General features: G+C 39.6%; 2 protein-coding genes across 42 annotated transcripts in view; one reads left to right on the top strand and one right to left on the bottom strand.

Moving 5' to 3' along the window:
- ENAH (ENAH actin regulator) overlaps positions 1–24,849 on the bottom strand; it is a 160,329-nt gene extending 135,480 nt beyond the window's left edge. For 16 of the 41 annotated variants that reach the window (XM_078356729.1, XM_078356742.1, XM_078356739.1 and 13 more), the window contains exon 1: positions 24,432–24,849. Coding sequence is in view for 22 of the 41 variants with exons in the window: in XM_078356727.1 (XP_078212853.1) it covers positions 24,432–24,436 (5 nt within the window). In the remaining 19 variants the exon portion in view is untranslated. Of the gene's footprint in view, positions 1–15,323; positions 15,462–23,919; positions 24,381–24,431 lie in introns of those variants that run through there. The other 25 variants (XM_078356732.1, XM_078356731.1, XM_078356726.1 and 22 more) reach the window with 5 other exon arrangements.
- On the top strand, positions 24,344–27,153 carry LOC144580377 (uncharacterized). The gene is made up of 2 exons (XM_078356762.1): positions 24,344–25,079; positions 25,598–27,153. The coding sequence occupies exons 1-2, from the start codon at positions 24,396–24,398 to the stop codon at positions 25,664–25,666; spliced, it is 753 nt and encodes a 250-aa protein (XP_078212888.1). The 5' UTR covers positions 24,344–24,395; the 3' UTR covers positions 25,667–27,153.
- The last annotated feature ends 650 nt before the right edge of the window (positions 27,154–27,803 follow it).

Raw genomic sequence — 27,803 nt, 5'->3', positions numbered from 1 at the left:
AGAAGCCCAGCAGAGCTGTAAATCAATTCTTAGATTTAAAGGTCAGCATGAAAACATTCCCTCCCATTGCTGGTTGAGGTGAAATGGACACTCTATATATTTGCTGGCTGGCATGAAAACTGGTACAACACTTTTGGAAAGCATTTTGGCAATAGGATTCAAGAGCTTTTAAAACTGTTTCTATTCCTTCAGAGATCTAATACTATTTCTGGAAATCCATCTTAAGGAATTAGCCTGCAATTAGGAGGGGAAAAAAACCCTTTGGGTTCATGAAAGCATTATTCATTATACAAAATCACAGTAAACCACATAAATAGCCATTTTAAAGGAAACAGGTAAATTACAGTGAAATATGCAACTAATAAAATTCTAATTTTTGTAAAAACATAGAAAATGCAAAACAAATCAAATGAACAAGACAAAAAATGTACCAAGTACAATCACACATATATACATGCACAAAAATAAAAGAAGAAAAATTTTTAAAAGATGGTGCAACTGTGAACAGACACAAAAAGCAAATTGACCTTACAATAAGGCTGGTTGAGCAAGACAGAAATATGGGCCAGGCACGGTGGCTCACACCTGTAATCCCAGCATTTTAGGAAGCCAAGGCGGGCGGATCACGAGCTCAGGAGTTCAAGACCAGCCTGGCCAACATGGTGAAATCCTGTCTCTACTAAAAATACAAAAATTAGCCGGGCACAGTGGTGGGCACCTGTAATCCCAGCTACTCAGGAGACTGAGGCCAGAGAATAGCTTGAACCCAGGAGGTGGAGGTTGCAGTGAGCCAAGATCTCGGCACTGCACTCCAGCCTGGGCAACAGGGTGAGACCCCGTGCCAAAAAAATAGAAGAAGGTGGAGGGAAAAAAAATCAAAGAAGGAAAGGTAAGCTCCTTAGTTAAAGAATGGTAGCAGAGATACTACAGGGCAGAAAAAAGGCAGAGTCTGCAAAAACCCATCCCTAATTTCATCAAAAGTTCAAATGACTCCTTGCAATGTTTTTCTCCCTTTTTATTCCTCCCTATTGCTCTTTATTCTAAACTGCCAATAGTACAATTAACTCCAGATTATTCATGTAAAAGATGATCATAAATTTAGAGCATACTAAGTAGATGATCCAATGCCAACTGGCTTTCGTCTTTGGATGGCATCAAATTAAAATTCTCTAACAGTGTACCTTCCTATTTATATTAAACTACCAGAAAATAATTTGCATTCTCTATTGGAAGGAATGGCATGGAAAATGGTCCAGAAACAAACTGAAAAAGGAAAGTAAATCCTTTTTTTATATAATTAACCATATGTATAATTTCATACACAAATAACACAATATAAAATAATATAAAACTGCGTTCTTTTGAAGTATTTAGAAAAAAAAAGTCTGAAAGATTGCAGGGATTTAGAGCCAAACTAATTCATTAACAGTCCAAAATGCTGTTAAAGTATATTAAGTTTACTTGGAAAAGCCAGACGAAGTAATTTTTTAAAAAAAAATCAATGCTCTTACCACTAAACAAAAAAGAAAGTAATTCCAAAAGAGGGTAGCAGAGCATAATTGTTGAGAGTACAGAAGAGTGTTTGAATTCTGGTTCCACTCATTACTAGTTTGTGTTCATTTCTGTGCCTCACTCTTCTCATTTGGAACAAAAGTACTTAACATACATACAGGGTTCTTATGAAGACTAAATGAATTAAAGGATTTAGTAGACAGTCTGGACCGTTACTAAATGGGATACAAAACTTTATTAACCAGTCCAAAGATAAACAGAGGTGATGTTTGCACAACTATGTGAAACACTCAAAATGGTTAAAATGGTAAATTTTGTGTTATATAAATTTTTAAATAATTTTTAAAAGGCTATTAGCCATCACCCATTTGCTATAAAGGCATTTTAATTTCTCCTGGCAGAAAACAAATTATCATACATGAGACTCCATATAAGTTTAGGGTTTCTATTAAAAAAATCTTTATCAATATAAGGGTTTTTAGGATGCTGGTATCAACTTGTGGGTTCATGTTTTGCAAAAATAAATTTAAAAATAATATGGTGTGCTTATGATAAACTTTTGATGTTCAAATTATACAACTTCAATTTGCAAGCTAAAATTTACTTTGAAAGTTGACAATATTACCCCCTTACAGTAAGAAAACAAAAATACACTGCTCTAACCTGAAACTACTTGGAAACAGATCTATAAACCCTTTCTTTGAACACTAGCATTTTATTGTATCTTCTACATAAGTACAGAAAGACTTCACAGACCTTAAATATAACCAATTACAAATAGCAACAAAAATCTTTAAATGCTTGTTTTAAAATAAAACCTTGCAAACTAGCCCCAAGCCACTTCTCTCAGATTACAAAATGAGCATGTGGTGAAAAGGGACAGAGAATACCAATTTACTATACCCTATACTGACTGACAATTTTTGTTGCATAGCAACAAGATTCTGCAGTCTGAAAACAGCACAGAACTCCTTTTCTCGATCTGCCAAGCCACAATTAACCCCATCAAGGCCAAGGCTGAGAAGTATGCAAAACAAATTTGTATTAAGGGCCAGGCGCTGTGTTTACGCCTGTAATCCCTTTGGGAGGAGCGCGGATCACCTGAGGTCAGGAGTTTGAGACCAGCCTGACCAACATATAGTGAAACTTCAACTCTACTTAAAAAAAAAAAAAAAAAAAAAAAAAATTAGCTGGGTGTGGTGGTGCACACCTATAGTCCCAGCTACTTGGGAAGCTGGGCAGGAGAATCACTTGAACCCAGGAGGCGCAGGTTGCAGTGAGCAGAGATCACACCACTGCACTCCAGCCTGGGAGACAGAGCAAGACTCCGCCTCTCAAAAAAAAATTTTTTTTTTTTTGCATAAACTACTACCAATATTAAAAGTCTAGTAATATAAATTCTAAAGCTAAAACCACAAGCCCAAATTCCAACCTATTTACAACTTGGAAGTATTAATATGCCTTCACTCTCCAAGTTTTTCCATGTACCAGCAAAAACTGCCAATGTTCATTTCTGGACTACATTTCTTTTGAAAGCATCATCTGCAAGAGTTAGTTGGTTTTTTTTTTTAATCCTAGGTAATAGCACACCCACATATTTTGTTTCATAATTTTAAAGATGTCATTTGATCCTTTTATTTTCTAAAAATTATAATTTATAAGAAATGGTTATAATGTCCTAATAGTTTTTCTTCTACTCAAAAATTGGACTATTTTTATGGATTATCTATGTAGATAACTAGTAACAATTCACAAAATATCTTGGTTTTGTTTTTTAAAAATTCTACTTCATTTACTTCATTGTTTAGGGGCTTCCTCCTTTATTTTGAGAATGTTAAATGGCTGCCAATCTCCGCATAAGAAACAGATTAAATACAGAAAATAAAATCTGTGTAAAACAGTGGTTCTCAGCTGGATCCGGTGGCTCACACCTGTAATCCCAGGACTTTGGGAGGCCAAGGCACGCGGACCACCTCAGGTCAGGAGTTCAAGACCAGCCAAGCCAAGTGGAGAAACTTAATCTCTACTAAAAATACAAAAATTAGTTGGGCATGGTGGCAAGCACCTGTAATCCCAGCTACTTGGGAAGCTGAGGCAGGAGAATCACCGTGAACCCAGGAGGTGGAGACTGCAGAGGACAGAGATCATGCCACTGTACTCCAGCCTGGGCAATAGAGTGAGACTTCATCTCAAACAAACAGACAAACAAACAAACCAGTGGTTCTCAACATTTCCAAAGATGAAAAGATCCTTTAACTTCATGAATAGTTGTTCTACTTTTAGTACTATATATGTTGACTGAGAAAATGCAATTTTAAAGCACATTAAATTTGCGAGCTTTTAAATGAATCTATACATTATCAGAAAGGCATTTATATATACTTGAAATATAATGCACATGAATGCTGGCATCTTTGGATTACAGACAAATCATGCTATACCTAGGGGTTCAACTATTCTTCACAGGAATGGCCCAGATGCCCCCCAGGTCTCACAAACTGGAAGTCATTAATCCACTGGAAAAGTTCAAATTATTTTGAATAAAACACTCAGGGTAAGGGACATATAGGTTTGGAAATGAGACAAAGCTGGGTTCATGTCTAGGTGCCACCATTTACTAACCACACAGGCTTGGGCAAGGGCATTAATGAAGATATATTCCCTGTATGGTGGCTTAAGGACTGGAAGACATAATGTAAAGGAAGTATGTGGCATGTTAGTTTTATTCCTTAAACTGTCACTCAAAGTCTTAGACTGTCACTCAAAGTCTTAACCCAGTCCAACTCCCATATTTCCTACTGCTTCCAATACAAACATCAACATGAGACTTGAGACAGCAATGGACGTGATCTTAAGGATGAAAAATGAAATTTGAGAAGTAAACAGCATTGAAAGGTAACATAATAAGAGGCTATATAAAGTATTAAGATCAAGGACTCTGGAGTTATGCAGGACTCAGATCTGAATTTCGGCTGTCATTTGTCTACTCTATGACTTCAGCCAAGTCACTTAACTATCCTAAGCCTTAGCTTCCTACACTGTAAAACAGCAATGACAACATGGACCTCATGGTTTATTCGAATCCATTAAATGAAATGATTCATGTGAAGTTGCCTGGCCTATCTTTAAATGTTCAACAAATAATACCTATTAATATTACTTATCAAAGTTATCATATGTAATTGGTTAGACTTAATTTGTACCACATGTGAACAAATGTCACCCAAAGGTTTGCCTCAAAGACGCTCTGGTCCGTGCTGAAGGACTCATATCCTGTGGCAGGCATGTTTTGGATATTCAGCTATCAGATCTGGATCAGTAAGGACATTTTATATCAAGTCTTTGGAACCCAAAAGCTAATCTTAAAAAATAAGTTTATTTTAAGTACTTGCAATAAATTAACAATGAAGTACCTCAACTTCTTTTAAAGTGTTTTATTTTTTCCATTTCACTTACGTTAAAATTCAAAAGCTGATTTTCTTCAGGTAGTTCCAATTTATACACGAGCTTATGATTTTTAGGATACAAACTGATTTTCTTTCTTGAAACTACTTAAAAATTGTGGTTAGGGTACTATGCTAGCCTACTGAAGTCTATAGCAACAAAACAGATATGTGCATTTTGTAATAAAAGTAGGAAACATCATGAATGCCACCTCATTTTACTTAAACATAAAGCATTTGGGAATTTAAACTATGTTGGCTGGGCACGGTGGCTCACGCCTGTAATCCCAGCAGTTTGTGAGGCCGAGGTGGGCAGATCACAAGGTTAAGAGATTGAGACTATCCTGGCAAAACCCCATCTCTACTAAACAACATGGTGATACCCCATCTCTACTAAATATGTAAAAAATTAGCTGGGCATAGTAGCACACGCCTGTAGTCCCAGCTATTCGGGAGGCTGAGGCAGGAGGATCGCTTGAACCCAGGAGGCGGAAGTTGCAGTGAGCCAAGATCATGCCACTACACTCCAGCCTGGAGACAGAGTGAGACTGTGTCTCAAAAAAAAAGTTTAAAATATGTTGAACATATTTTTAAAATGTGTAAGTTATATAGTAGTTGCTGACATTTCACAGAATTTAAAGAGGTTCTCAAGTGGAGTGATTTTAGCCCTCATAAACATCTGGCAAGTGTGTGGAGACATTCTGGTTGTCTCTTCTAGAGGAGAAAGGTTAAGGGGTATGCTACTGGTATTGGTGGGTAGAAACTAGGGATACTGCTAAACATCCCAAAATTCACAATACAACCCTGCAACTAGGAATTATCTGGCCCCAAACATCAACAGTGCTGAGGCTGAAAAACTCTGAAAGTAGGGATTGATGCTGTAAGAAAAAAAACACTAAATTCTCTTCGAAAAGACCTAGGAATATCATTTCCCTATCATCATTTGAAAAGATTATCCATTCTCCCTGAAGAAAGGTCTTGTCACCATCACCAAAACTCTATTGAATGTGAGAGTTTATTGGGCTCTCTATTCTATTCACTGGTCTATAGGTTGGTCCTTACTATGCCTTTACCTCATTGTTTTGCTTACGGTAACTGCAAAGTTTTGAAATAGAGAAGTGTCTCCTCCAACTTTGTTCTTTCTCAAGATTGTTTTGGCTCTTTAGGGTCCCTTAAAATTCCATATGAATTATTTTTGTAAAAAACACCATTTGGATTTTGATAGGGATTGCACTATCAATTTGGGTAGTACTGTCATCTTAACAATATCAAGTCTTTAAATTCATGAAAATAAAGTCTTTTCATTTATTGAGGTCTTTTCTTTCAGCAGTATTTTATAGTTTCAGTGGATACGTCTTTCATTTTCCTGGTTAAATTTATTCCTAGGTGTTTATTTCTTTAGATGCTACTGTAAATGAAATTGTTTTTATATAAAATGTATTTTTAAAGAGATGAGTCTATGTTGCCCAGGCTGGCCTCAAACTTCCGGCCTCAAGTGATCCTCCCATCATGGTCTCCCAAAGTGCTGGGGATTACAGGCATACGCCACCACACCTAGCCTCAAAATTGCTTTCTTAATTTTTTTCAATTTTCTATTGAAGGTATATAGAAACAACTGATTTTTGTGTGACAATCTTGTGCACTGCAACTTTGCTGAATTTGTTCACTAGGTCTAGCAGCTTTACTGTGGAATCCTTGCATATATTTATTTTTAATACGTGTGCATGCATGTATCTCTCTCTATCTGTCATCTGAGACAATTAGCTCATCTGAGTAATGAGAGAGATGAATGAGATCAAACTTGTGGTACATACTTAAAGAGGAAACTCAGGCAAGAGGTTGATGTTGAAGTCCTAACCCTCAGTACATCAGAATGTGACCTCATTTACAAGCAGGGTCTTTGCAAATGTAATTAGTTAAGATGAGATCATATACTGGAGTAGAGTGGGCCCCTTAATACAATATGGCTGGTATATTTATAAGAGGAGGAAAACACCAACTGAAGACAGACACGGAAAAGACAGCCATGTGACTGCAGAAGCATGAGACTGAAGTGATGTACCTACAAGCCAAGGAATGCCAAAGATTGCCAGCAAACCCAAGCCAAGAAAGCAATCCTGCCTCAAAACTGTAACACAGAAATCCTCCTGTTTGAGTTTCCAGCTTACAGACCTGCCCTTGCAAATTTCAGACTCAAGATGCAACACCAATTCTTGCCCGAGTTTCCAGCCTGACAGTCGGCCTTACAAATTTCAGACTTACCAGCTCCCATAATCATGTAAGACAATTCCTTTAAATAAACAAATACTGGTTCTGTTTTTCTGGAGAACCCTGGCTGGTAATGATGAGAGCATTTATGAAAACAGGGAAGAACAGATGTGGAGGTCACCAAAAACAAATTGCCTACCTCAGAAGTGTACCAAAGATCTACATAAATTTATGTACTTAAGTTTTTGTAAAGCCCTATTGTGTTTGTTTTTAATTTTAGTACTTTTTACAGATTCAGAAAAAAACAGTCAATATGTAAAAGGGAAACAGAATTGCTGACTGGGTGACAAGATTCTTATTTTGTATAACATTTCCAGCCAGAAAAAATAAAACCAAATATATTTGATGTCTTGTCTTTACATTTTCAAGCGCATTTTGGAAATTTTTGTCAAAACGTTATAGCATGATATCTTTACTTTGTTACTTACCAAAACATACTATGTATGATATAAAATTGTTTAAAGTACTATCCCAATACCAAGGTCGAGAGATCGAGACCATCTGGTCAACATGGTGAAACCCCATCTCTACTAAAAATACAAAAAATTAGCTGGGCATGGTGGCATGTGCCTGTAATCCCAGCTACTCAGGAGGCTGAGGCAGGAGAATTGCCTGAATCCAGGAGGCGGAGGTTGTGGTGAGCCGAGATCGCGCCATTGCACTGCACTCCAGCCTGGGTAACAAGAGCGAAACTCCGTCTCAAAAAAAAAAAAAAAAAATCAGATGACAGCTAAAGAATAAAATGAGGGTGCACTGGCTCATGGTTATAATCCCAGAACTTTGGCAGACTGAGGTGGGAGGATCACTAGAAGCGAGGAATTTGAAACCAACTTGGACAACACAGCAAGATCCTCATCTCTACAAGAAATAAAGAATAAAATGAGAAGGCCTAAAACAATCAATAGTCCAGAGTCTAGTTTTTTTAATCTATTCAAAAAAGTTATTAAAAGTGTCTCATTGTACCCAGTATGATACAAAGTGCTTAAGAAATGTGTCATGAGCTTATACTTCTTTTTTTAAGGGAAAAATGTATGTAAGACATACCAAAAGAGCTAGTCAACAGACACTATGAAAAGAGATTCATCCTGGAACGGTCACTGAAGACAAATCAGAGAGGAAACTAAAGCAAGAATGGGACTGAGGTGAGCACAGAGAAGAGAACTTTCCAGAAGACAGAATAAAAGTAATGAAACCAAAACTTCATTGGTACCTTTGGAAAACTATAAACGACCATTCTGAAGTGAATTCACATGTAGAGTATTGAAAGGCACTGCTGAACTGTTTTTCTGAGGGCCCTGAATGCCAGGTTAAGACATCTCTTCTGTGTACCCCAGGGTGCAGCAGTAGGTTTTTTTCAGTAGGAGTTTTTTATTTTTTATTTTTGTTGTTGTTTTGAGACAGGGTCTCACTCTTTTGCCCAGGCTGGAGTGCAGTAGTGCAATCTCTGCTCACTGCAACCTCTGCCTCCCGGGTTCTAACTATTCTCATGCCTCAGCCTCCTGAGTAGCTGGGATTATAGGCATGCGCCATCACACCCAGCTAATTTTTGTATTTTTAATAGAGACAGGATTTCACCACGTTAGCCAGGCTGGTCTAGAACTCCTGACCTTGAATGATCCACCCGCCTCAGCCTCCCAAAGTGCTGAGTTTTCTTCAAGAGAAAGTTTAGATAGGATGGCTGACCACATGGGGACCACACGTTATGAAGGGAATGTAGGGTGACAGATCTAGGGGGAGAACTTGTTCTAAGTAATGCAAATAACCATTCTATGTCAGGGGGCTGGTTTTTAATTTAAATACTCAAATTATACACATCATTTTAAAATACAAGTACTCTAAGAATTTAACCAGCTATTTGCTTTCAGAGTGCCTAAAAAACAGAAACTTTTATATTAAAAGCTAGAGAAAAAAGGCACACAGGGTGTGGTGGCAGGTGCCTATAGTCCCAGCTACTCAGGAAGCTGAGGTGCAAGGATGGCTTCAGCCCAGGAGTTACAGGTTGCAGTGAGCTATGATCGCACCACTGCATTTCCAGCCTGTGTAACAGTGCGAGGACTTCTCTCAAAACAAGAAAAAGAAAGAAACAAATAAAAAAGGCAAAACAACATTCAGGAGCTTGAACTTTATTTTTTGTCTTAATCTTATGGTACAACGCAAAGAAAATAATAAATAAAATATACTCAATCCACAAATCCTCTAACCACATTATGGCAAATCTCAAAACAAGACAATGAATTATTAATCCCATTTTGCAGAAAAATAAATTAAGATTTGGGAAAGTCAAGGTCTCACAGGCAGTAAATAGCAGAATGGCTTTGAAGTCAATGATGATTCTATTAAACTTGATTAACTCCCCCCAAAATGCAACCTTGAAAAACTCCCATATGAAGAGGAATATAAAATAAAAAGATGACATTCAGATGTAGTTCCCTTAAAGTACAACAAAATGACACTTTACTAAAGCAACACAAAATAACCCTGGCAACCACTATAATTAAAAGGCATAAACTTAAAATATTTGAAAAAGACTCTATTTAGAAGAACCAACCAAAAATATATGAAATGGTCCCTACCCTCATGATACCATATCTGATCCTCACAGCACCAAAAAAAAAAGAAAAAAAGTTTTGTTTTGTTTTGTTTTTAAGACACAGTCTCATGTGGGATGATCATGGCTCAAAGCAGCTTCAACCTTCTAGGCTCAAGTGATCCTCCTACCTCAACCTTCCAAGTAGCTGGGACTAAGGCATGTGCCACCACACCCAGCTAATACTAATTTTTGTATTTTTTGTAGAGATAGAGTTTCACCATGTTGCCTAAGCTGGTCTTGAACTCCTGGGCTCAACTGATCCACCCACTTTGGCCTCCTAAACTGCTGGGATTACAGGCATGAGCCACTGTGCCCTGCCAGCTTTTAAAAGTAATGCCACCTCCCCCATCAAACTGTAAGTGTAAGGCAATGGGTCATAACTATGCACATTTTTACTTTTTTGTAAGTTATTGTTGAGGATTTTACTTATTGGGCCATTTTACTGACTTAGGAATCACTGAGAAAGGAAAATCATGCAGGAGTTAGGCCATGATGAGGAGGAGCTTGGTCTTAATGCCAAGAGCAATGGGAAGGCACTGAAGTAATTCACACTCAAGATTGAGTTGATCAAATCCAAATTTCATAAATATCTAACTGCTCACAGATAACAGTTTGGATAGGAGTAACAGACAAATGCAATAAATTAGAGAATCTAGAACAACATATATGTAAAAATGTAATACAGGACAAAATAGGTACAAGTATCTTAAAATGAAAGTTCACTAACAGATTCACAGAAGTTGCCAGGGAAGCAAAAGTAATCTTAACCCAAAAATATCCACTAATGAACTAAACATTTATAGTATCAGTCAGTCCCCGTTAAACATCCCTCCCAAGGCAGCATTATCCTCTAAGTCAGGCCATTTCACCTTTGCCATGTCAGTCTCTCAATGATTGGCAGGTGCTTCAATTACAAAGCAACACAATGCATATCATCTACAAAGTGAAAGTGCAAATCTTCCAAGAAATGCAGGCCTTTATAAAGTTATTGAAAATGATGAAAACTCTTTCCAAAGCAACTGAAAAAAATAAGTATTTGGAAAGATACTGACTGGGAAGCAGCATGAGGGAAATTAATGGCCTAAGTGTGTTCTGTATCCAGACCTGGTTGGTGGCTACACAGGTACGTATACATAATAAAAATTTACCAAGCTACATGTGCACATGATTTTTGCATTTAGCTGTATGTAAATGATAACTTAAGAGAGTTACTATGGTTTGAATCTTGAAACTCATGTTGAAATTAAACTGTAACAGTACTAAGAAGTAATTAGGCCATGGGCATTCCATCCCCATGAATGGATTAACACCATTATGATGGGAGCGGGTTAGTTACCACAGGAATTCAGCCCCCTTTTTTCTGTTTTGAGTATACACCTTCTAGCTGTGTGATGCCTTCTTCCAGGTTATGAGATAGCAAGAAGGTCCTCACCAGATCCAGTCCTTGATCTTAGACTTCTCAGCCTCCAGAACTGTGAATCACGTAAATCTCTTTTCTTTATAAATTAACCAGTCTGTGGTTTGTTATAGCAGCACAAAATGGACTATGACAGGATTTAAACACACACACACACACACACACACACACACACACACATATAAGGAAAACTAATGAAGCCCTTGAATATCATGGCAAAAAGGACTATCTCTATGATCATACTGCAAAAATCCATCATAACTTTTCTCAGAAAAAATTACGTAAAAAAAAATTTTTTGGCCGGGTGCAGTGGTTCATGCCTGTAATCCCAGCATTTTGGGAGGCCAAGGCAGGTGGATCACAAAGTCAGGATATCAAGACCTTCCTGGACAACAGGATGAAACCCTGTCTCTACTAAAATACAAAAAACTATCCAGGCGTGGTGGCATGCTCCTGTAACCCCAGCTACTTGGGAGGCTGAGGCAGGGGAGCAGCTTGAACCCGGGAGGTGGAGGTTGCAGTGAGCCAAGATCATGCCACTGCACTACAGCCTTGCGAAAGAGCAAGACTCCTTCTCAAAAAAAAAAAAAAAAAAATTTTTCTCAGAAAAATTATGTAAAAAAAAAATTTTTTTAAGCAATCAACACTTGATTCATTCTTCTTTCATCCTAAGAATTTAACACATAGTTGCAACCATAACATGAATGTTTTCATAATTTTGCTTCATTTTTCAAGATTAAACCCAAATAAAGCCTTTTCACCCCATCCCAACTATGTTCTATTATCTCTGAAATGTTCTAGGACAATTCATCCTACAAGACCTTGTTCTTATGCCAATTATTTTCAGAAAATAAAGACCCCTTAAACAATGAAATCACAAGGAGAAATAAATTACTCACAAATCAACAACTGGAAAATTCAAATATAGGCCTAAGTTCAAAAGTTTACCATTACAAAGAGTTATGTATAAGAGCTTACTGGTTAAAACCCATGAGCTCTGGAATCAGACTGCCTGAGATGGAATCCCAGTTCCGCTGTCTACTAGCTGTGTGACCCTGGGCAAGTCACCTATCTCTCTGTGGCTCAATTTCCACATCTATAAAATGGAGATAGCAATTCTATCAGTGTAAATGAGTTACTACGTAAAGGTTTCAAACAGAAAGAACTCTGTAACAGTTAGCTATTACATTCTTTTAAACTCTAAGAAAACTGAAGAATATAAATGCCAACACTGAAATTAATTAGCAAAGAAAAAACATTTTTAAAAACACAAACTTTATGCTTTAAATACAAGTACATACATTTTAAATAAAATTAAGACAAAGAAAAATGAGAAATGTACTTATGATAAAAATAAGCTGAAAGTATATTATATATGCTTTTATATGATGTAAAAAATTAGGCATTTTACTTCTGACCACCTAAGAATTTTTTTTAAAGGTACCATGTCAAACCTATTAAACTAGAAACTAGGCAAACTGCTGTGGTTCACGTCTATAATCCCTGAACTTTGGGAGGTCAAGGCAAGCAGATCACTCGAGGCCAAGAGCTGAAGACTAGTCTGAGCAACATAGCAAGACCCCATCTATTTAAAAAGAAAAACTTTAACTATTAAAAAAAAAAAAGAAACCAATGTGTGGCTGCACACTTCACTAAAGATAAAATTTTAAATCTTAACATAAGGAGAAAAAAAACGAATGGAACACTTGGTATTATAGAAGATATAAGGCCAAGCGTGGTGGCTCACATTTGTTATGTGAGGAGGGGCAAGCGGGAGTTCAAGACCAGCCTGGCCAACATGGTGAAACCCATCTCTACTAAAAACACAAAAAGAGTTGGGTACCATGGCTCATACCTATAATCCCAGCACTCTGGGAGGTCAAGGAGGGCAGATCACTTGAGTCAAAAGTTCAAGACCAGCCCGGTCACCTCTACTAAAAATACAAAAATACAAAAATTAGCCAGGCACGGTCTCATGCATCTGTAATTCCAGCTACTTGGGAGGCTGAGGCAGGAGAATCACTTGAACCTGGGAGGCAGAGGTTGCAGTGAGCCAAGACTGAGCCACTGCACTCCAGCCTGGGCAACAAAGCAAGACTCCATCTCAAAAATAAAAATATAAAAAAAATTAGCCAGGCATGGTGGTGCATACCTATAATCCTAGCTACTCAGGAGGTTGAGGTGGGAGGACTGTTTGAACCCAGGAAGCAGAAGTTGCAGTGAGTCGAGATCACACCACTACACACACTCCAGTCTGGTAACAAAGACTCTATCTCAAAAAAATAAAAGATACATATAGTAAATTTTACATTATGACCCCAATGAATCGCACCTCTTGATCTGTCCTTGTATAATCGCCTCCCACACTGACTCTGGGCTTGACCATATGACTTGTTTTAGCCGAAGAAACATAAGCAAACAGGATGCAAGCTGAGGTTTGATAACAGCTTTCATACTAGGGCATGCTCTCATGAGAAGGCTGCTACTGTTAAGTGAGAGATGAGGCAGGGGGATGGGACAGACACAACAGATGAACCTAAGTGAATGAAAACACACGAATGAGTCCAGGTAAGAAGAGTGGCCCAGCCAATCCATATGTATTTTACTAGGCTTTGAGATGGTTTGTTAAACAAGCAGTGGATACCGGATCCAATATATGTAATGCACTACGAAGAGTTAATATTTCCTCACTGTTATAAATTGTTAGAAGAAAAACTACACATCTCATTGGGAAAATAGAAAAAGCACATGAACAGACATCCACACAAAAATAAAGATGTCAATAAACACCTATAAGTAATCAAAGAAATACAAATTAAAACAATGAGGTAACACCTTTTACCTATCAGATTGGCAAAGATTAAAAGACCAATAACGGCCTGAGCAGGCCAGAATGTGGGGTAACTAGAACCCACACTACTCTTGCTTATTTTGTAATGTGTATCAAAAAGTAATACAATTCCCTTTAGTTATTTTATTTATTATTCACTCAATTACTTGCTGCATACTCACAGAGGCCTATGCTGGAACTTGGAATACAGAACCAGGTCATGCAAGACCTTAATAATTTTGGTTTTATTATTAATATGGGTTTTATTCTAAGGTGTCACTGAAGGCTGTAGGAGGCAAATAACAAGAGTATTCTGAGTGATGCATGAAGAATAGGGGACAAGAATGGAAATGAGGAAGACTAATAGTTCAGGTAAGAGATAACAGTGGTCTGGACTTGAGTCAGTGAGAGGGACAGAGCAAATGAAGGTGACCTGGTAGGACAATGATAGACTGGATAGAGAAAAGTAGAGAAATAAAAAACTAAATAAATAAATAAAACAGCACTACTCGATTTTACTTCTAGGAATGTATTCTAAAACAGAATCAGCTATGTTCACAAAGACACATAACCAAAGATGTTCATAGCAGGGTTTTTCATAATAACAAAAATAATGGAACAAATCTAAAAGTCCATCCATAAAGTAGATAAAGTCGTCCATCCAAAGCAATGGAATATTATGCAGTCACTTAAATTATGTAGATATATAGTTTGCAACAAGAATTACTGACAGGGCACAGCAGCTCATTTCTGTAGTCCTAGTGTTTTGGGAGGCTGAAGTGGATGACTTGAGGCCACGAGTTCAAGACCAGCCTGGGCAACATGGTGAGACCTTGTCTCTACAAAACAATCTAAAAATTAGCCAGGCATGGGGGCACACATCTGTAGTCTCAGCTACTCAGGAGGCTGAGGTGGGAGGATCACTTGCACCCAGGAGTTCAAGGTTGCAGTAAGCTACGATCGCACCACTGCATTCCAGCCTGGGTGACAGTTCAAGACACTATTTAAAAAATAAAAACACTAAAATTTAAAAAGTATATTTATTGTATATATGGAAAAGGACCAGCTACAAAATACACAACACAAATACAGTAAAATTCCATTTTTAAATAGCATAATCTTTTATATGTAAACATATGCATACACACATTGATGGTTACAAATGCATTACAAAAAATTTAGAAAGCTACACACCAAAATATTAAAATTCTACGTGGATTAGATTTAACATTTTATTTCATAAATATTTTATACTTCCCATACCTTCTAAAATCTGTGCAAAATCAGCTAGACGCAGTGGCTCACACCTGTAATCCCAGCACTTTGGGAGGCTAAGGCGGGCAAATCACAAGGTCAGGAGTTCAAGACCAGCCTGGTCAACATGATGAAACTCCGTCTCTACTAAAGATACAAAAAAAAGTTAGCTAGGCATGGTGGCACACACCTGTAATCCCAGCTACTCGGGAGGCTGAGGCAGAATAGCCTGAACTCAAAAATCGAAGGTTGTGGTGAGCCAAGATTGTACCACTGCACTCCAGCCTGGGTGACACTCTCTCTAATACAAAAAAAAAAAAAAAAATCTGTGCAAAATCTGTACTATTTTACAGTGGAAAAAAAAAGTAATTTAAAAAAATTCTGACCAGACATTTGGACAACAGTAATTGAGTTATTTTTCTAAAAATACTGCAAAGGCAACAATTAAGTAGACTGTTAAGTAAAAAATTTTAAATGAAAACTTAAGATACATAATCTTAAATGGTTAAAAACTGAACAGTCACAATTTTGCCTGCAATACCAGCCTAACAGGAGAATTTGGGGGAGGAGGAGAAAGACAGCAGAACAAAGCAGATATTCAAATAACTAATATTCAATAATTATTAAACTTGCATAGAAAGATCCACTCACTGAACTGTAAAAGGAGCAATTTGGACTCCCTTGAGATTTGACCTAAAGAGCTATTCATTTTACCTTATTTATAAGGTTCTTTATAAAACTCCCCCCTGCCAAGTTGCAAATATAACACAGATATTAAAAAGGACAGTTAAAGGTAGTCATTTTGATTGCACATCATCAGATGGATTCCTACCAAGACCAAATGTTCAATAAGGCCTTTACCACTGGAAAAGGGCTCAGTTTATTTAAAAATATCATGACTATCTCATTCCCCAAAGACAAACTCTTTTGGTATTTGCGACTACTGTAAACCCCAGAAAATCACCAACCAGATTTCAGTTTTCTAAAGATTCTGATGGATATGCATCATCAAATTTTACCAGTGACCTTAGTCACTCGTACTTACAAAATGGCTACTAAAGAGATGTCTGCGTCTTTAGCATGAAGATACAGCTCCAAAATTTGTTCAGGCCTTTCAAAGGCACCACTATGCCACCTCAGCTCTCCCACCTGCTTGTTTCCCCGCAGAGAAATGTCCAGTGGTTCTGTCTTTAACCTCTCTTCTTTAAATAGCATGAAGATGTCAATTTAAAATATTAATCCAAAGTAAAAAAATGTCGGAAACAACCCATATAAAAACAAATGAGATCTTCTTTTGGTATTATTAATATCTACTCTAATGAATAAGTGAAAGCAACAATCCAAGTATGGAATGCTGAGATAAAATTTGCATACCATAAAATTTACAATTTTGAAGTGTAAAATTCAGTGGTTTTTAGTATATTCCCAAGGTTGTGCAACCATCACCACTGTCTAATTCAAGAACATCTTCCTCACCCCAGAAAGCCCTTACATATCAAAAAGCAGTCACAGCCCATTCTTCCCTAGTTACCAACCACTAATCTACTTTCTGTCTATATAGATCTGCCTGTTCTGGATATTTCATAGAAATGGAATCACAGCATATGTTGCCTTTTGTGTCTGGTTTCTTTCACCTAGCATAATGCTTCCATCTATGGTGTGGCATGTATCAGTACTCCATTCCTTTTGAGTACTCCATTCCTTTTGATGGCCAAATATTATTCCATTGTATGGACATACCGCATTTTGATGATCTATTCATGAACTGAGACACATCTGGGTTATTTCTGCCTTTGGGCTATGATGAATAATAATGCTATGAACATTTGTATACAAGTTTTTCTGTAGACAAATGTTTTTATTTTTAGGAAAGGAATTGCTGGGTCATTTGATAACTCTATGTTTAACTTTTTGAGGGACTGCCAAACTGTTTTCTAAAGCAGCTGCACCATTTTACATGGTTTTTCACATTCTTAACATAAACTTAAGAGATGTCAGACTTTCATAAAAGTAGGGGATTTACTCTTATCAAGCTCATTTTGTGTGCCAACTGTTATGCCAGAATTTTATTTAATTTTCCCAACAACTCTATAATTCACAAAGCATCTCTATTTTACATAAGAAATTCGATCCCAAAAAATGTTTGTAACCCACTCAAAAATATATTATTTAGTAAATGTCAAACTAGATTCAAACCCAGAGTTGACTTCAAAGCCTATCCTCTTTACCCTATACCATTCAATCTCTACACTTAGATATGCGTACGCTGCCTCATACCCAAAGTGGTCTTTGGAAAAGTTGCCTGTTAATAAAACTTATTTAAGTCGTTGTAAAATAGATAGTTCCCAATGTGATGATACTTCTAGAAACTTTAAGGTATCTTGTATAAATCAATCAACCTCCCTAATTTATCTTCTTTAGTAAGTAATCTCTACATACTTAAAACTTATCTTAATAATCACCTAAGCATTATACAAATTATTTTCTCCCAAAGTTGTATGCACTGACAAAAAAAAAAAAAAAAAAGTAGGTATCTTCTACTATAAACTGAATTGTGTTCCCCTAAAATGTTTATGTTAATGCCCTCTCAATGTGAATACATTTGGAAAAACAGCTTTTAGGAGGTAACTACGGTTAAATTAAATTATAAGGGTAGGGCCCTAATTCAATAGGATTAGTGGCCTTATAAAATGAGTAGAAGAGAGAAATTCCCCCCATCTTCCTGACCCCAGCCCTCCCATAACCCACCCTACCATGTGAGGACACAGAGAGAAGGATATCTTCTGCAAGCCAGGAAGAGAACCCTCACTAAAAACCATCCATACTGGCCCAGCGTGGTGGCTCACGCCTGTAATCCAAGCACTTTGGAGGCCAAGGTGGGCGGATTACCTGAGGTCGGGAGTTCAAGACCAGCCTAACCAACATGGTGAAACCCTGTCTCATAAAAAAAAAAAAAAAAAAAGAAGAAAAGAAAAGGAAAAAAAAAAAAACATCCATACTGGCAACCTGATCTTTCACCTCTAGCCTCACAACCATTAAATAAATTTCTGTTGTTTAAGCCACCCAGTCTATGGTATACTGTTACGGCAGCCCACACTACTTCAAGAGTATCAAATATTCAATGATTGGTATTTGAAGCACTGATGATAATCAAAACAAAGCAAGCACTAAATGGAGAAGAAATAAATTAAACCAAAAGATATGCATATGCTTGTTACTCAAATGAGTTTGGCCGGTCACAGTGGCTCATGCCTGTAATCCCAGCACTTTGGGAGGCGGGTGGATCACAAGGTCAAGAGATCAAGACCATCCTGGTCAACATGGTGAAACCCCGTCTCTACTAAAAATACAAAAAATTAGCTGGACATGGAGGCGCGCACCTGTAATCCCAACTACTTGGGAGGCTTAGGCAGAAGAATTGCTTGAACCCAGGAGGCAGAGGTTGCAGTGAGCCAAGGTCGCACCGTTGCACTCCAGCCTGGGTAACAAGCGAAACTCCGTCTCAAAAAAATAAATAAATAAATAACAACGACAAAATATTTATGAGTTCTTTGGTCAAAGAGACTTAAAAACAGATTGGGCTGGACGCAGTGACTCACGCCTATAATCCCAGCACTTTGGGAGGCCAAGGCGGTCGGATCACAAGGTCAAGAGATCAAGACTATCCTGGCCAACATGGTGAAACCTACGCACCTATAGTCCCAGCTACTTGGGAGGCTAAGGCAGGAGAATTGCTTGAACCCGGGAGGCAGAGGCTGCAGTGAGCCAAGATCACACCACTGCACTCCAGCCTGGCGCCTGGCGACAAAGCAAGACTCTGTCTCAAAAGAAAAAAAAAACAGTACAGATTGATGGCCCTTTTATTAACTCAAGTCATAAAGTCAAGGAAACATGGTATCCTCCATAGGGCTTAAGATTTAGACAAGCCTGAGTCTGACTCTTGTAGCCACTTCCGAGCTTTGTATTAGAAAAAGAAACAAATTCTGGCCAGGTGAGGTGGCTCACATCTGTAATGCCAACACTTTGGGAGGCCAAGAAGGAAGGATCACTTCTGGCTAGGAGTTCAAAACGAGCACGGTCAACATAGCAAGACCTCATCTCTACAAAATAAAAATTAAATTTAAATTTAAAAAAGAAAGAAAGAAAACCAAATTCTACACCTATTCCTATAATCAGGATGTGAGTTTTTGCTTGCTTACCTAAATTATGTTATTAACATTTAGTATCCACCAAATACCACACCACACCCTACGATACCCAGTACAGCTTCTAGAACACTACAGGTACTCCAAAAATGGGATTGCTATTGTTAGTGAATAGATTCTACAAAAAAACACGGCAGTCAAAGTCAAACATTTATATAGGCCACCCACTATTTGCCAAGTATTTTGCTAGTACCATGAATATAAAAATGCGGTCCTTGTCTTCAAGGAACTTACAATGAAGAGGGACAAAAAGAACCAAATAATTATAAAACAACAGAATACATGCAATAGCAAAAAAATATGTAAAGTGCACTGGAGCACACAGGGATAGTGGGAGTGGGGGGCTGGGAGAGCATGCCAAGGACTATACCCCAGGTCTGACAAGGAATCCCCTTCTTACTTCTAGTGAGGAGAAATTCATAAACCATTATCTGAAGAAGCATCCACTGAAGTATAGCCTCAACTCATATTCTCTAACTTTTACTTCCACTCCATTCCATCCATCAATTTCAAAGAAGGGAGAGAAAAAAAGAGGAAAAGACAACTTTAAGTTGGCACAAGAAAGGTTTAAGTATCCTTTTACTCTCCTACAACTATATAAAAATTGAAATCACGTTTTTCCAAATCTTTCTTACACTCGTGATAAAGACTAGATGTTTTACAAGTTTACAAATCACCCGTTTTAAGCCTTGTGTAAGATAAATCATCAAAACCTACTCAGTATGTACGTTCTTCTACAGCCAAATAGTGCCTCTGTGGTTATTTTGCTTAATTCAACTAGGCCCACAAGGTATCCAAAACCTTAAATACTGAATAAACTTTAGCAAATTTTCTCTATCAATCCACACTCTTATACAAGACATATTCACTTAATAAATTTTTTACAATACAATACTGACATTCAAAAAATGAGTATTTGGCTCTTCCTCCTAAAATAAACCTCTGTGGGAAAGTGACACATCCAACAGCTACCAGTATAAATGAAGACCCATGGGAACAAAGAGACTACTATTTGTTTCCTTTCATGGATATCTCACTTGACACTTCACAAAACAATCCTGTGTAATATAAGATTATCTCCTTTTTTTTTTAACCAGTTTGCTCAGTTAACAGGTCAGCATATAAAACGTGGATCTTCTGACCCTTGACTGTACTACACTCTAAAATGTATAGAAAATTTATCACTATCACAAATGAAGATACTTCAAAGACCCTAAACAAACACACAAGAAGGAAACAGCTTCCTCGCCTATAAAATGAGCAAAATGTGGCCTATTTGACAGCCTTGAGCTAAACAAGGTCCCAAGGTGGAGCCCACTGCCCAGAAGTTTCACCCAACTAGTCTAACACAGAACTAGGCCTGGAAACAAGGGGAGTAGCATAAATTTAAGGCTTACAAGTGTATAAAGAACCTTCTATTACCATTTGATCCTCACTACTCAGTTAAGGATTATCTTTATTTTTACATATTTTTTTAAAAAACATATCAGTGAAATAATGTGATTAGTTCAAGGTCCCCCAGCTGGTAAACAGCTTGGACAAATCCTTATAACCCTATTACACCTTTTTATATGAGAAAGTCAGAGTAGCTAGTGGAAGCCTGGGCTATGTAAAACGGATCCAAGAATGTAAACACAAAATCTTCTGAGCTCTTCTTAGCCACTAGGCTACATGCAACTATTTTAGATCAGACAAGCTCCTTTTTCAGTAAAAAGAAAAAAAAAAAAGTCTTAAGAAACAAGCCAACTATTTTTAAAAATGCACTTGAAAGGCACACTGTACACGCCTATACACACATTCACATACATATAAACACATACTTCAATCACAAAGTATCTTACACTTTTGAAACACTACATAAATGAAAAATAAGAATAGAACTAAACAGACAGGACATTAAGAGTACCAGCTTTTTGGTCTCAACCTTTCCACTGTCCTGTATAAGTAATGTGCTTTTTCATTTTTTAAATATTCATCTTTAAGCAAAACATACATACATTTTACTCATGTAAAATGCTTATGGTTGTTTCAGGAATATAAACTATATTCAATTCTCTTGTGTGTAAGATTACATTATACACAGTGAGAATGCTATTCCTAAAATTAAAGTCATCTGAAAGATATCACTAATGCTTCTACCACAATATATTCACCATATCCTCTATTCAGAATTCTGACCAACTTAGTTGGAAATATTCTTTGAAACATCAGAACTACATCTTAATATAACCAAAAAGGACTCAACTTAAAAGGCTAACATTTACATCCCGCAGTACTTGAATGCATGATCTGTTCAGTTTATTAATATAAACTGAAAAGCCCTTTCTTAAGACCAAAATATATCAAAGATTTTGCAACCGGCACAAGATTTTAGCCTGTACCAATCTCACTTTTACAGGTATCTAAGCAAATCTGCATACTACCTGAGTTGCACAAACCACCTACCAAATAATACAGTTCCTTCCAAAGTGAAAAGCTGATCCTCTTTCCTGCTTTTAAATTATGCAAAATTAGCCTACAAAGAATTACTGTAGACTGCTTAAATAAACTTCAGACCTGTGTACCAAGTTCTATATTTATGTTGCTGAAAAACATCAGTGTGGGTCCTCTCTCTCCACACTTCCTAAGGAACAGACCCAAGAAAACAGCTTAAAAAAGAGAAGTTACTTTTTATTAGAAAACGAACTTTTCAGCAAAGACATAATTTACCTGTGACAGATAACATCTATACATGACAGTGATTAAACTTTACTGAATACCCAAAACGGTAACTTTTTTTAGTTCACAATCTTTTAATTAGACAATTATGACTGTTTTTATTTAAAAATAACCCACTTTTGGCCAGGCGCCTGTGGCTCACGCCAGTAATCCCGGCACTTTGTGAGGCCTAAGCAGGCAGATCACAGGTCAAGAGATCAAGACCATCCCAGCTAACGCTGAAACCCCATCTCTACTAAAAATACAAAAAATTAGCCAGTCATGGTGGCATACACCCGTAATCCCAGCTACTCAGGAAGCTCAGGCAGGAGAATCGCTTGAACCCGGGAGGCAGAGGATGCAGGGAGCCAAGATCGCACCACAACAGTCTCTTTAAAAAAAAAAAAAAAACCAACCCACTTTCACTGTTTTACATTTCTCAATGTTAAGATAACTTTACCCAAAGTTTGAAACAACTGATAACTTCTGGTCTGCAAGATCCCTACAGCATTAAATCTCTAGAACAGAAACCAACAACATAAAATATTACAAGATAGAACAGTATGTATATTACAGTTCCTGAGTTTTCAAGGACATCAGTAACTCGATTTTTTAAAAAAAAAGTCATGCTCAAACATATGACTAAAAGTTTTCAATCCATATTTTACAAAGATTGTGTTTTTTGGTTTGTATAATTACTTTTTAAACTGATAGCTTATATTTCAAAATAACTTGTGAGAAATCAAGGGAAAAGGGGTTAGTCACCTAGAGACACAACATTAAACTCACTCTTTAAGGCCATCATAAAGGTAACTTGGAATCAGAGAAAGAAATTCAAATTCACAGTAAGCCTAAGTGAAAATACAACACAGATATATCACAAAATATATACATATAAAAGCAAATTGAAACATGTTCAACCTTGATAGAAAAAAAATGAAAAGCAAAGTTTAAAATAGAAATTACTGAAATTGAGAAAGAATTCCAATGACATGACATTTTCTTGCCAAAGCGAAGGAATTTGTAGGTTATATCATTCAAATCTCATTATATTACATGATAAAGGTCTTGGCAACGGTTGGCCATTAATCTTTAACACAAAGGAGATTCAAATCCAAATGAACTGTAAGACTATCTCTTTCAAGAGGGAGAAATGGAGTAATTTACTTTGTCCACAATTGTTTAACCCAAAAGGAAGGCCTTTAAGGATGATAACGCAGAATGGATCAGCCTTCAATCTACCAAGTCCCATTTCTCACGAAGTCTTGCACCAATCCGAAAAGAGAAGGTTATGGACACAAAACAGGCTTAGGAAAGGCTGGAAAAAAATCTCCAATGAATGACACACCACATCATGGTTTATTCTCCTACACAATTTGAGAAACAAAAAAGAAAAATATCACACCATATGTTTCATCGTATCAATTTAAAAAAAAAATGTTACGACAGTACATTCAATTCTCTTCTTCGGGGCCGCAAAAATTTAGGTCCTGTTTTATTGATTACAGAGCAAAGGGAAAAAGCAGCTGCTGCAATGCAACACAGGCTGCTACAGAGGAAGGGGAGAAAGGGCTTTTCCAAACAGATCCCTTCCCCACCCCCGCTTACACATCCCTAACGACTTACTTATCCCAGCCTTTTACTGCCCCCACCACGTGAACCTAAGCCATTCTTTCCCTTCCCCCACCATCGTGAAATTTCACCTTTCACAGCGCCTTCACCTACCCCTACCAGAGGCACTTCGTTACCCGCAGAGATTTCAGACCTTTCAAACTTTTCTTCCTTTTTTAATTAAACACGAAAGAGGCAAAAGTGCATGAAATTTTTACATATATACAGAAAAATACCTGTTTCCCAGCAACATACACGCTTCGATTCTCGAACCCCTCCCCATCTCCCGGGTTTCGCTAGCAAAGGCTGGGGGGAGGAAGCCAGGCGCAAATTAAATTTAGGAAGGGAAATCCTGGGTGAAAGAAGAGCATTTGAGGAAAAATGAGAGAACAGTGAAGCGAGACCCCCAAACCACAGGGGTTGGGGAGGTTTCCAAGAAAGAAAGAGAAATTGGAAGGGACAAAAGGGGGAGGGGGGAAGAACAGACAGGAGACCAGGGGAGACGCGCCGGGCCGGGAGAGGGAAGGCGGGGTCCGAGGAGAGCGGGGGTCGCGGCTCCCGCGGCACAATGGCCCGCCCGGCCCCCGCCCCGCGCGCCCCTCACCTCATGGTGCCGGCGGCGCAGAGGCTTCCCCAGCAGCCAGGAGACGCGGGAGGCGCCGAGCCGAAGGGGGTCTCTCCTCTAGGGGCGGGGAGCAGCTCGGAGACGGGAGACAAGTGTCCGGCTCCTTCGACGGCCAGGGGCTACAACATCTCCTCGCACAAAGCCGAGGCGCCGGCCGGGAGTGTGAGAGAAGGGGGCGAGAGAAAGGCTGGGGAGGGGGCGGAGAGGCCGAGGCGCGGAGCGGGTCCCCAGGCGGCCGCCGCCTCCCACCTCCTCGTGGTCCTGCTCCTCCTCCCGGAGCTTCCTCGGCCGCCCTCAGAGGGGTGCCCGCCGGGGCCGCGCGCCCGGCCGCCGCTCCACAGGCCCGCGCTCGCCGCGCCGCCGCCGAGGCCGTGTGCAACCGGCAGCTGCTGCAACCGCGGGAGGAGAGTTGGGATCGCCGCGAGGAGCCCGGGAGGAGGCGGGGCGCGCGGCGGAGGAACACGCAGGCGCCGCCCTCCTCCCCTCCTTCCCCCGGGGGCGAGGGGGCGGTGCGGGGGGAGGGGAGGCGGGGGGCCGGGCGCGCTCCCCCGCGCCGGCGGCCGGGCTCCCGCCGGACTGCGGAGAGCGGGTCTGGGCGGGAGCGAGCGCCGCGGCGGCGGCGGCAGAGTGAGGCTCTTTGTTGCCTCCCTACCCCGCCCCCAGTAGCCCCCTGGGATTCGGGCCGGCCACCTCGGGACACCTCCCGCCGGCAGTCTGCCGGGGTTCCTCGCCCGGAGTTGTCCTTGACCGTCGGTCCCCTCCCAGTCGCCTCCCGCTCCCTAGAGGCTGGGGGAGTTCCAGGGCCTTCCCCGGGGCCGCGGTGCGGAGACCGAGGCGCCGAGACCTCCGGGCGCCTGACCCGCAGGCACCGGCGTGGGGAGCCGGGATGCGTGACTGGGCACAGTGCCGGAGCGGGGGACTCCGGTCGGCTCGCGGCCGGGTGCCCTAGCGCTGGGCGAGTGCTCAGCCCGCCGTCTTGCGGTCTCGGGAAGGGGACGCGGGAATGGGGCGGGGGGTGGATATCCCGGTCAGCCCCACCACCCGCCCCCGTCGCGGCTGCGCCCAGCGGTTCCTGCGGAGTTGAGGGGGGCATATAAATGGAAAATATGGTCATCATTGTTTCCTTCGCTCCTTTTCTTCCCGAGGAATCCCAGCGTGCTGCGCCGATGGAAGGAGCTGTGCACACTAGGCATGGGGATGACTTCATCCCCTAACGAACGCAGCCGACTCTCGGGGAAACGCAGTCGCCGGGAGACGCGCGCGGAACCGTGTGTTGCCACAAGAGTGGAAGAAGAGAAACGCCGCCAGTGGAGCCGCTTTCCAGCGTCATTAGCAAAGAGGGAACCCCGGGCGGGGGGCGGGGAGGAAGAGGAACTAATGATACTTCTAAATTTTCTGTCATTCCCAATGGTCTTGAAATCACCTCCCTTAATAAGTAGATAGAAAATACTGGCAAGGCAATCTCATTTCAAGTCAAGTCAGGGAGGAGGGCTTCTAGAAAGCCAGAATTGGTCGTTATGGTAGGGTTTTGGGGCCTTTTTGTTTGTTTGTTTCTGAAAACAAATACAGTAATAAAAATTTTAACGTACGAATTACAGCCCCTTTTTAGTCCTGAAACAGGGATGTACTTTCTGTATAAAAGATGAAGAGGATGGAAAAGGGTTATTGCTACAGGGATCCTGTTACTGAAGGATCTCATCCAAAATGGAGGACTTACCATGACTCCAGGAATCCATTCAAAAGTTTTGGTATTTTGTTTTAAGATGCAGGTACCATTCAAAAGATAGTTATGAAGGTTGGGATAACCGCCACTTCCAAATGAAAAGACAAGTTATAGTGATCCGTGGTCAGTGCCTGACTGGTCTGTAATAGAACTGTGGAGCCTGTTTTTAAACATAAAAAAAGCTTCCTGGTTCCAGCCAGGCGATGTGGCTCACGCCTGTAATCCCAGCACTTTGGGAGGCTGAGTCAGGTTGATCATCTGAGGTCCTGAGTTCGATCAGCCTGGCCAATATGGTGAAACACTGTCTCTACTACTGGGGAGGCTGAAGCAAGAGAATCACTTGAACCCGGGAAGAGGAGGTTGTAGTGAGCCGAGATCATGCCATTGCATTGCAGCCTGGGTGACTCCATCTCAAACAAAACAAAACAACAAAAAAAAAGCCTTCCTGGTTTTAGAGCTCAATGCCGAGTTATTGTATTTTTGGAACCGGCAGCCTTAGACCAACAGCCCTATAGAACCAGTGACCTGGAGGTATGGCACAGGATCAAGGTGGCCTCAGGTAGTAGAAAGCATGATGCCTCTGCCTTAAACATGGTGTACTTGAAGAACGCTAATTTCCACCCACATATCTAATTACAGCTTACCATTACAGAGAGCAGTTTATTCAAGGATCTCCAAGCACTGGAGAGAAAACACACTTGCCAGTCAAATGTCCTAGTTGCCATATTGTAAGTAGAGACAAGGAAACAGCTCAAGTAACTGGATCAATTAGTGCAACAGGCATGATTGAAAATCATAGCTAACAACTATGAGGGTCATTGTCTTACATAAGTTTCTCCCTGTAGTTTAAAACACATACCTCAACTATTTTTCTCTAAATTAACCAAAGAATATGTGCTGTGGATGCTTTTTTCTTGGAAAAATTATTAAGACAAATTGAACCATCTTGGAAAAGTATTAATAAAAACATTCGACCACAAAGAAGTCTCACCAATTTGCCTTAGTCCATTCATAGCAATACAGTAAATCTGACAGAGCTTATGTTTCAGGGAAAACTCTTACAAAGGGCCAAAAGGGGTGGAGAGAGTGCTGTAATGACTCAAGCTATCTCCTGCCAGACGCAAGAAACAAGGATAAAAATTCCTTACAGATGACTCCATAACCTACTTCTCATTTGTGAAAGTTAATCCATCCTGCGCTAAATAAGTGATATATCACATCATCTTTATTCTAACAGCAAATGTTCCAATGGTATGGGCACCAAATTAAGCAATCCAAGTGGAAAATGCTGTTCTTATTGTCTATGTTTATTAAAAATGTACCAGCCAAGAATTTTGGCTGCCTACAACCATTTCCATCCTTTTGGATGGCAGCCTGCCCGCTCACAAGTTGGTCATAGCATTGCCTTTTGGATTTAGATATTGCAATGGGTGGCCTGACCTCCCAAGGTCATTCTGTGGAAGGGCAATTTGTTGGCTGTGACAAAATGTTATTGCTTCTTGTTCATATTTGGTTTAACATTCAAAGAGGGCAAAAGGGATACTTGAGGTAGGAAGTCACAGACTAATTCTGGTCACAAAGGAAATGCTGTGGAATGTGTTACCATATAGAATAAAAGAATTTTAGAG

This window comes from Callithrix jacchus, chromosome 19, assembly GCF_049354715.1.
Source record: "Callithrix jacchus isolate 240 chromosome 19, calJac240_pri, whole genome shotgun sequence".
NCBI lineage: Eukaryota > Metazoa > Chordata > Mammalia > Primates > Cebidae > Callithrix > Callithrix jacchus.
The sequence above is the reverse complement of the archived record's forward strand: the minus strand, read 5'-3'. Positions and strand labels throughout refer to the sequence as shown.

Coding starts and splice junctions, on each gene's coding strand:
- LOC144580377 (XM_078356762.1), top strand. CDS start 24,396: ATGGCCCGCCCGGCCCCCGCCCCGCGCGCCCCTCACCTCATGGTGCCG. Junction 25,080..25,597: donor GCCGCGGCGGCGGCGGCAGA/GTGAGGCTCTTT, acceptor TTTCTTCCCGAG/GAATCCCAGCGTGCTGCGCC.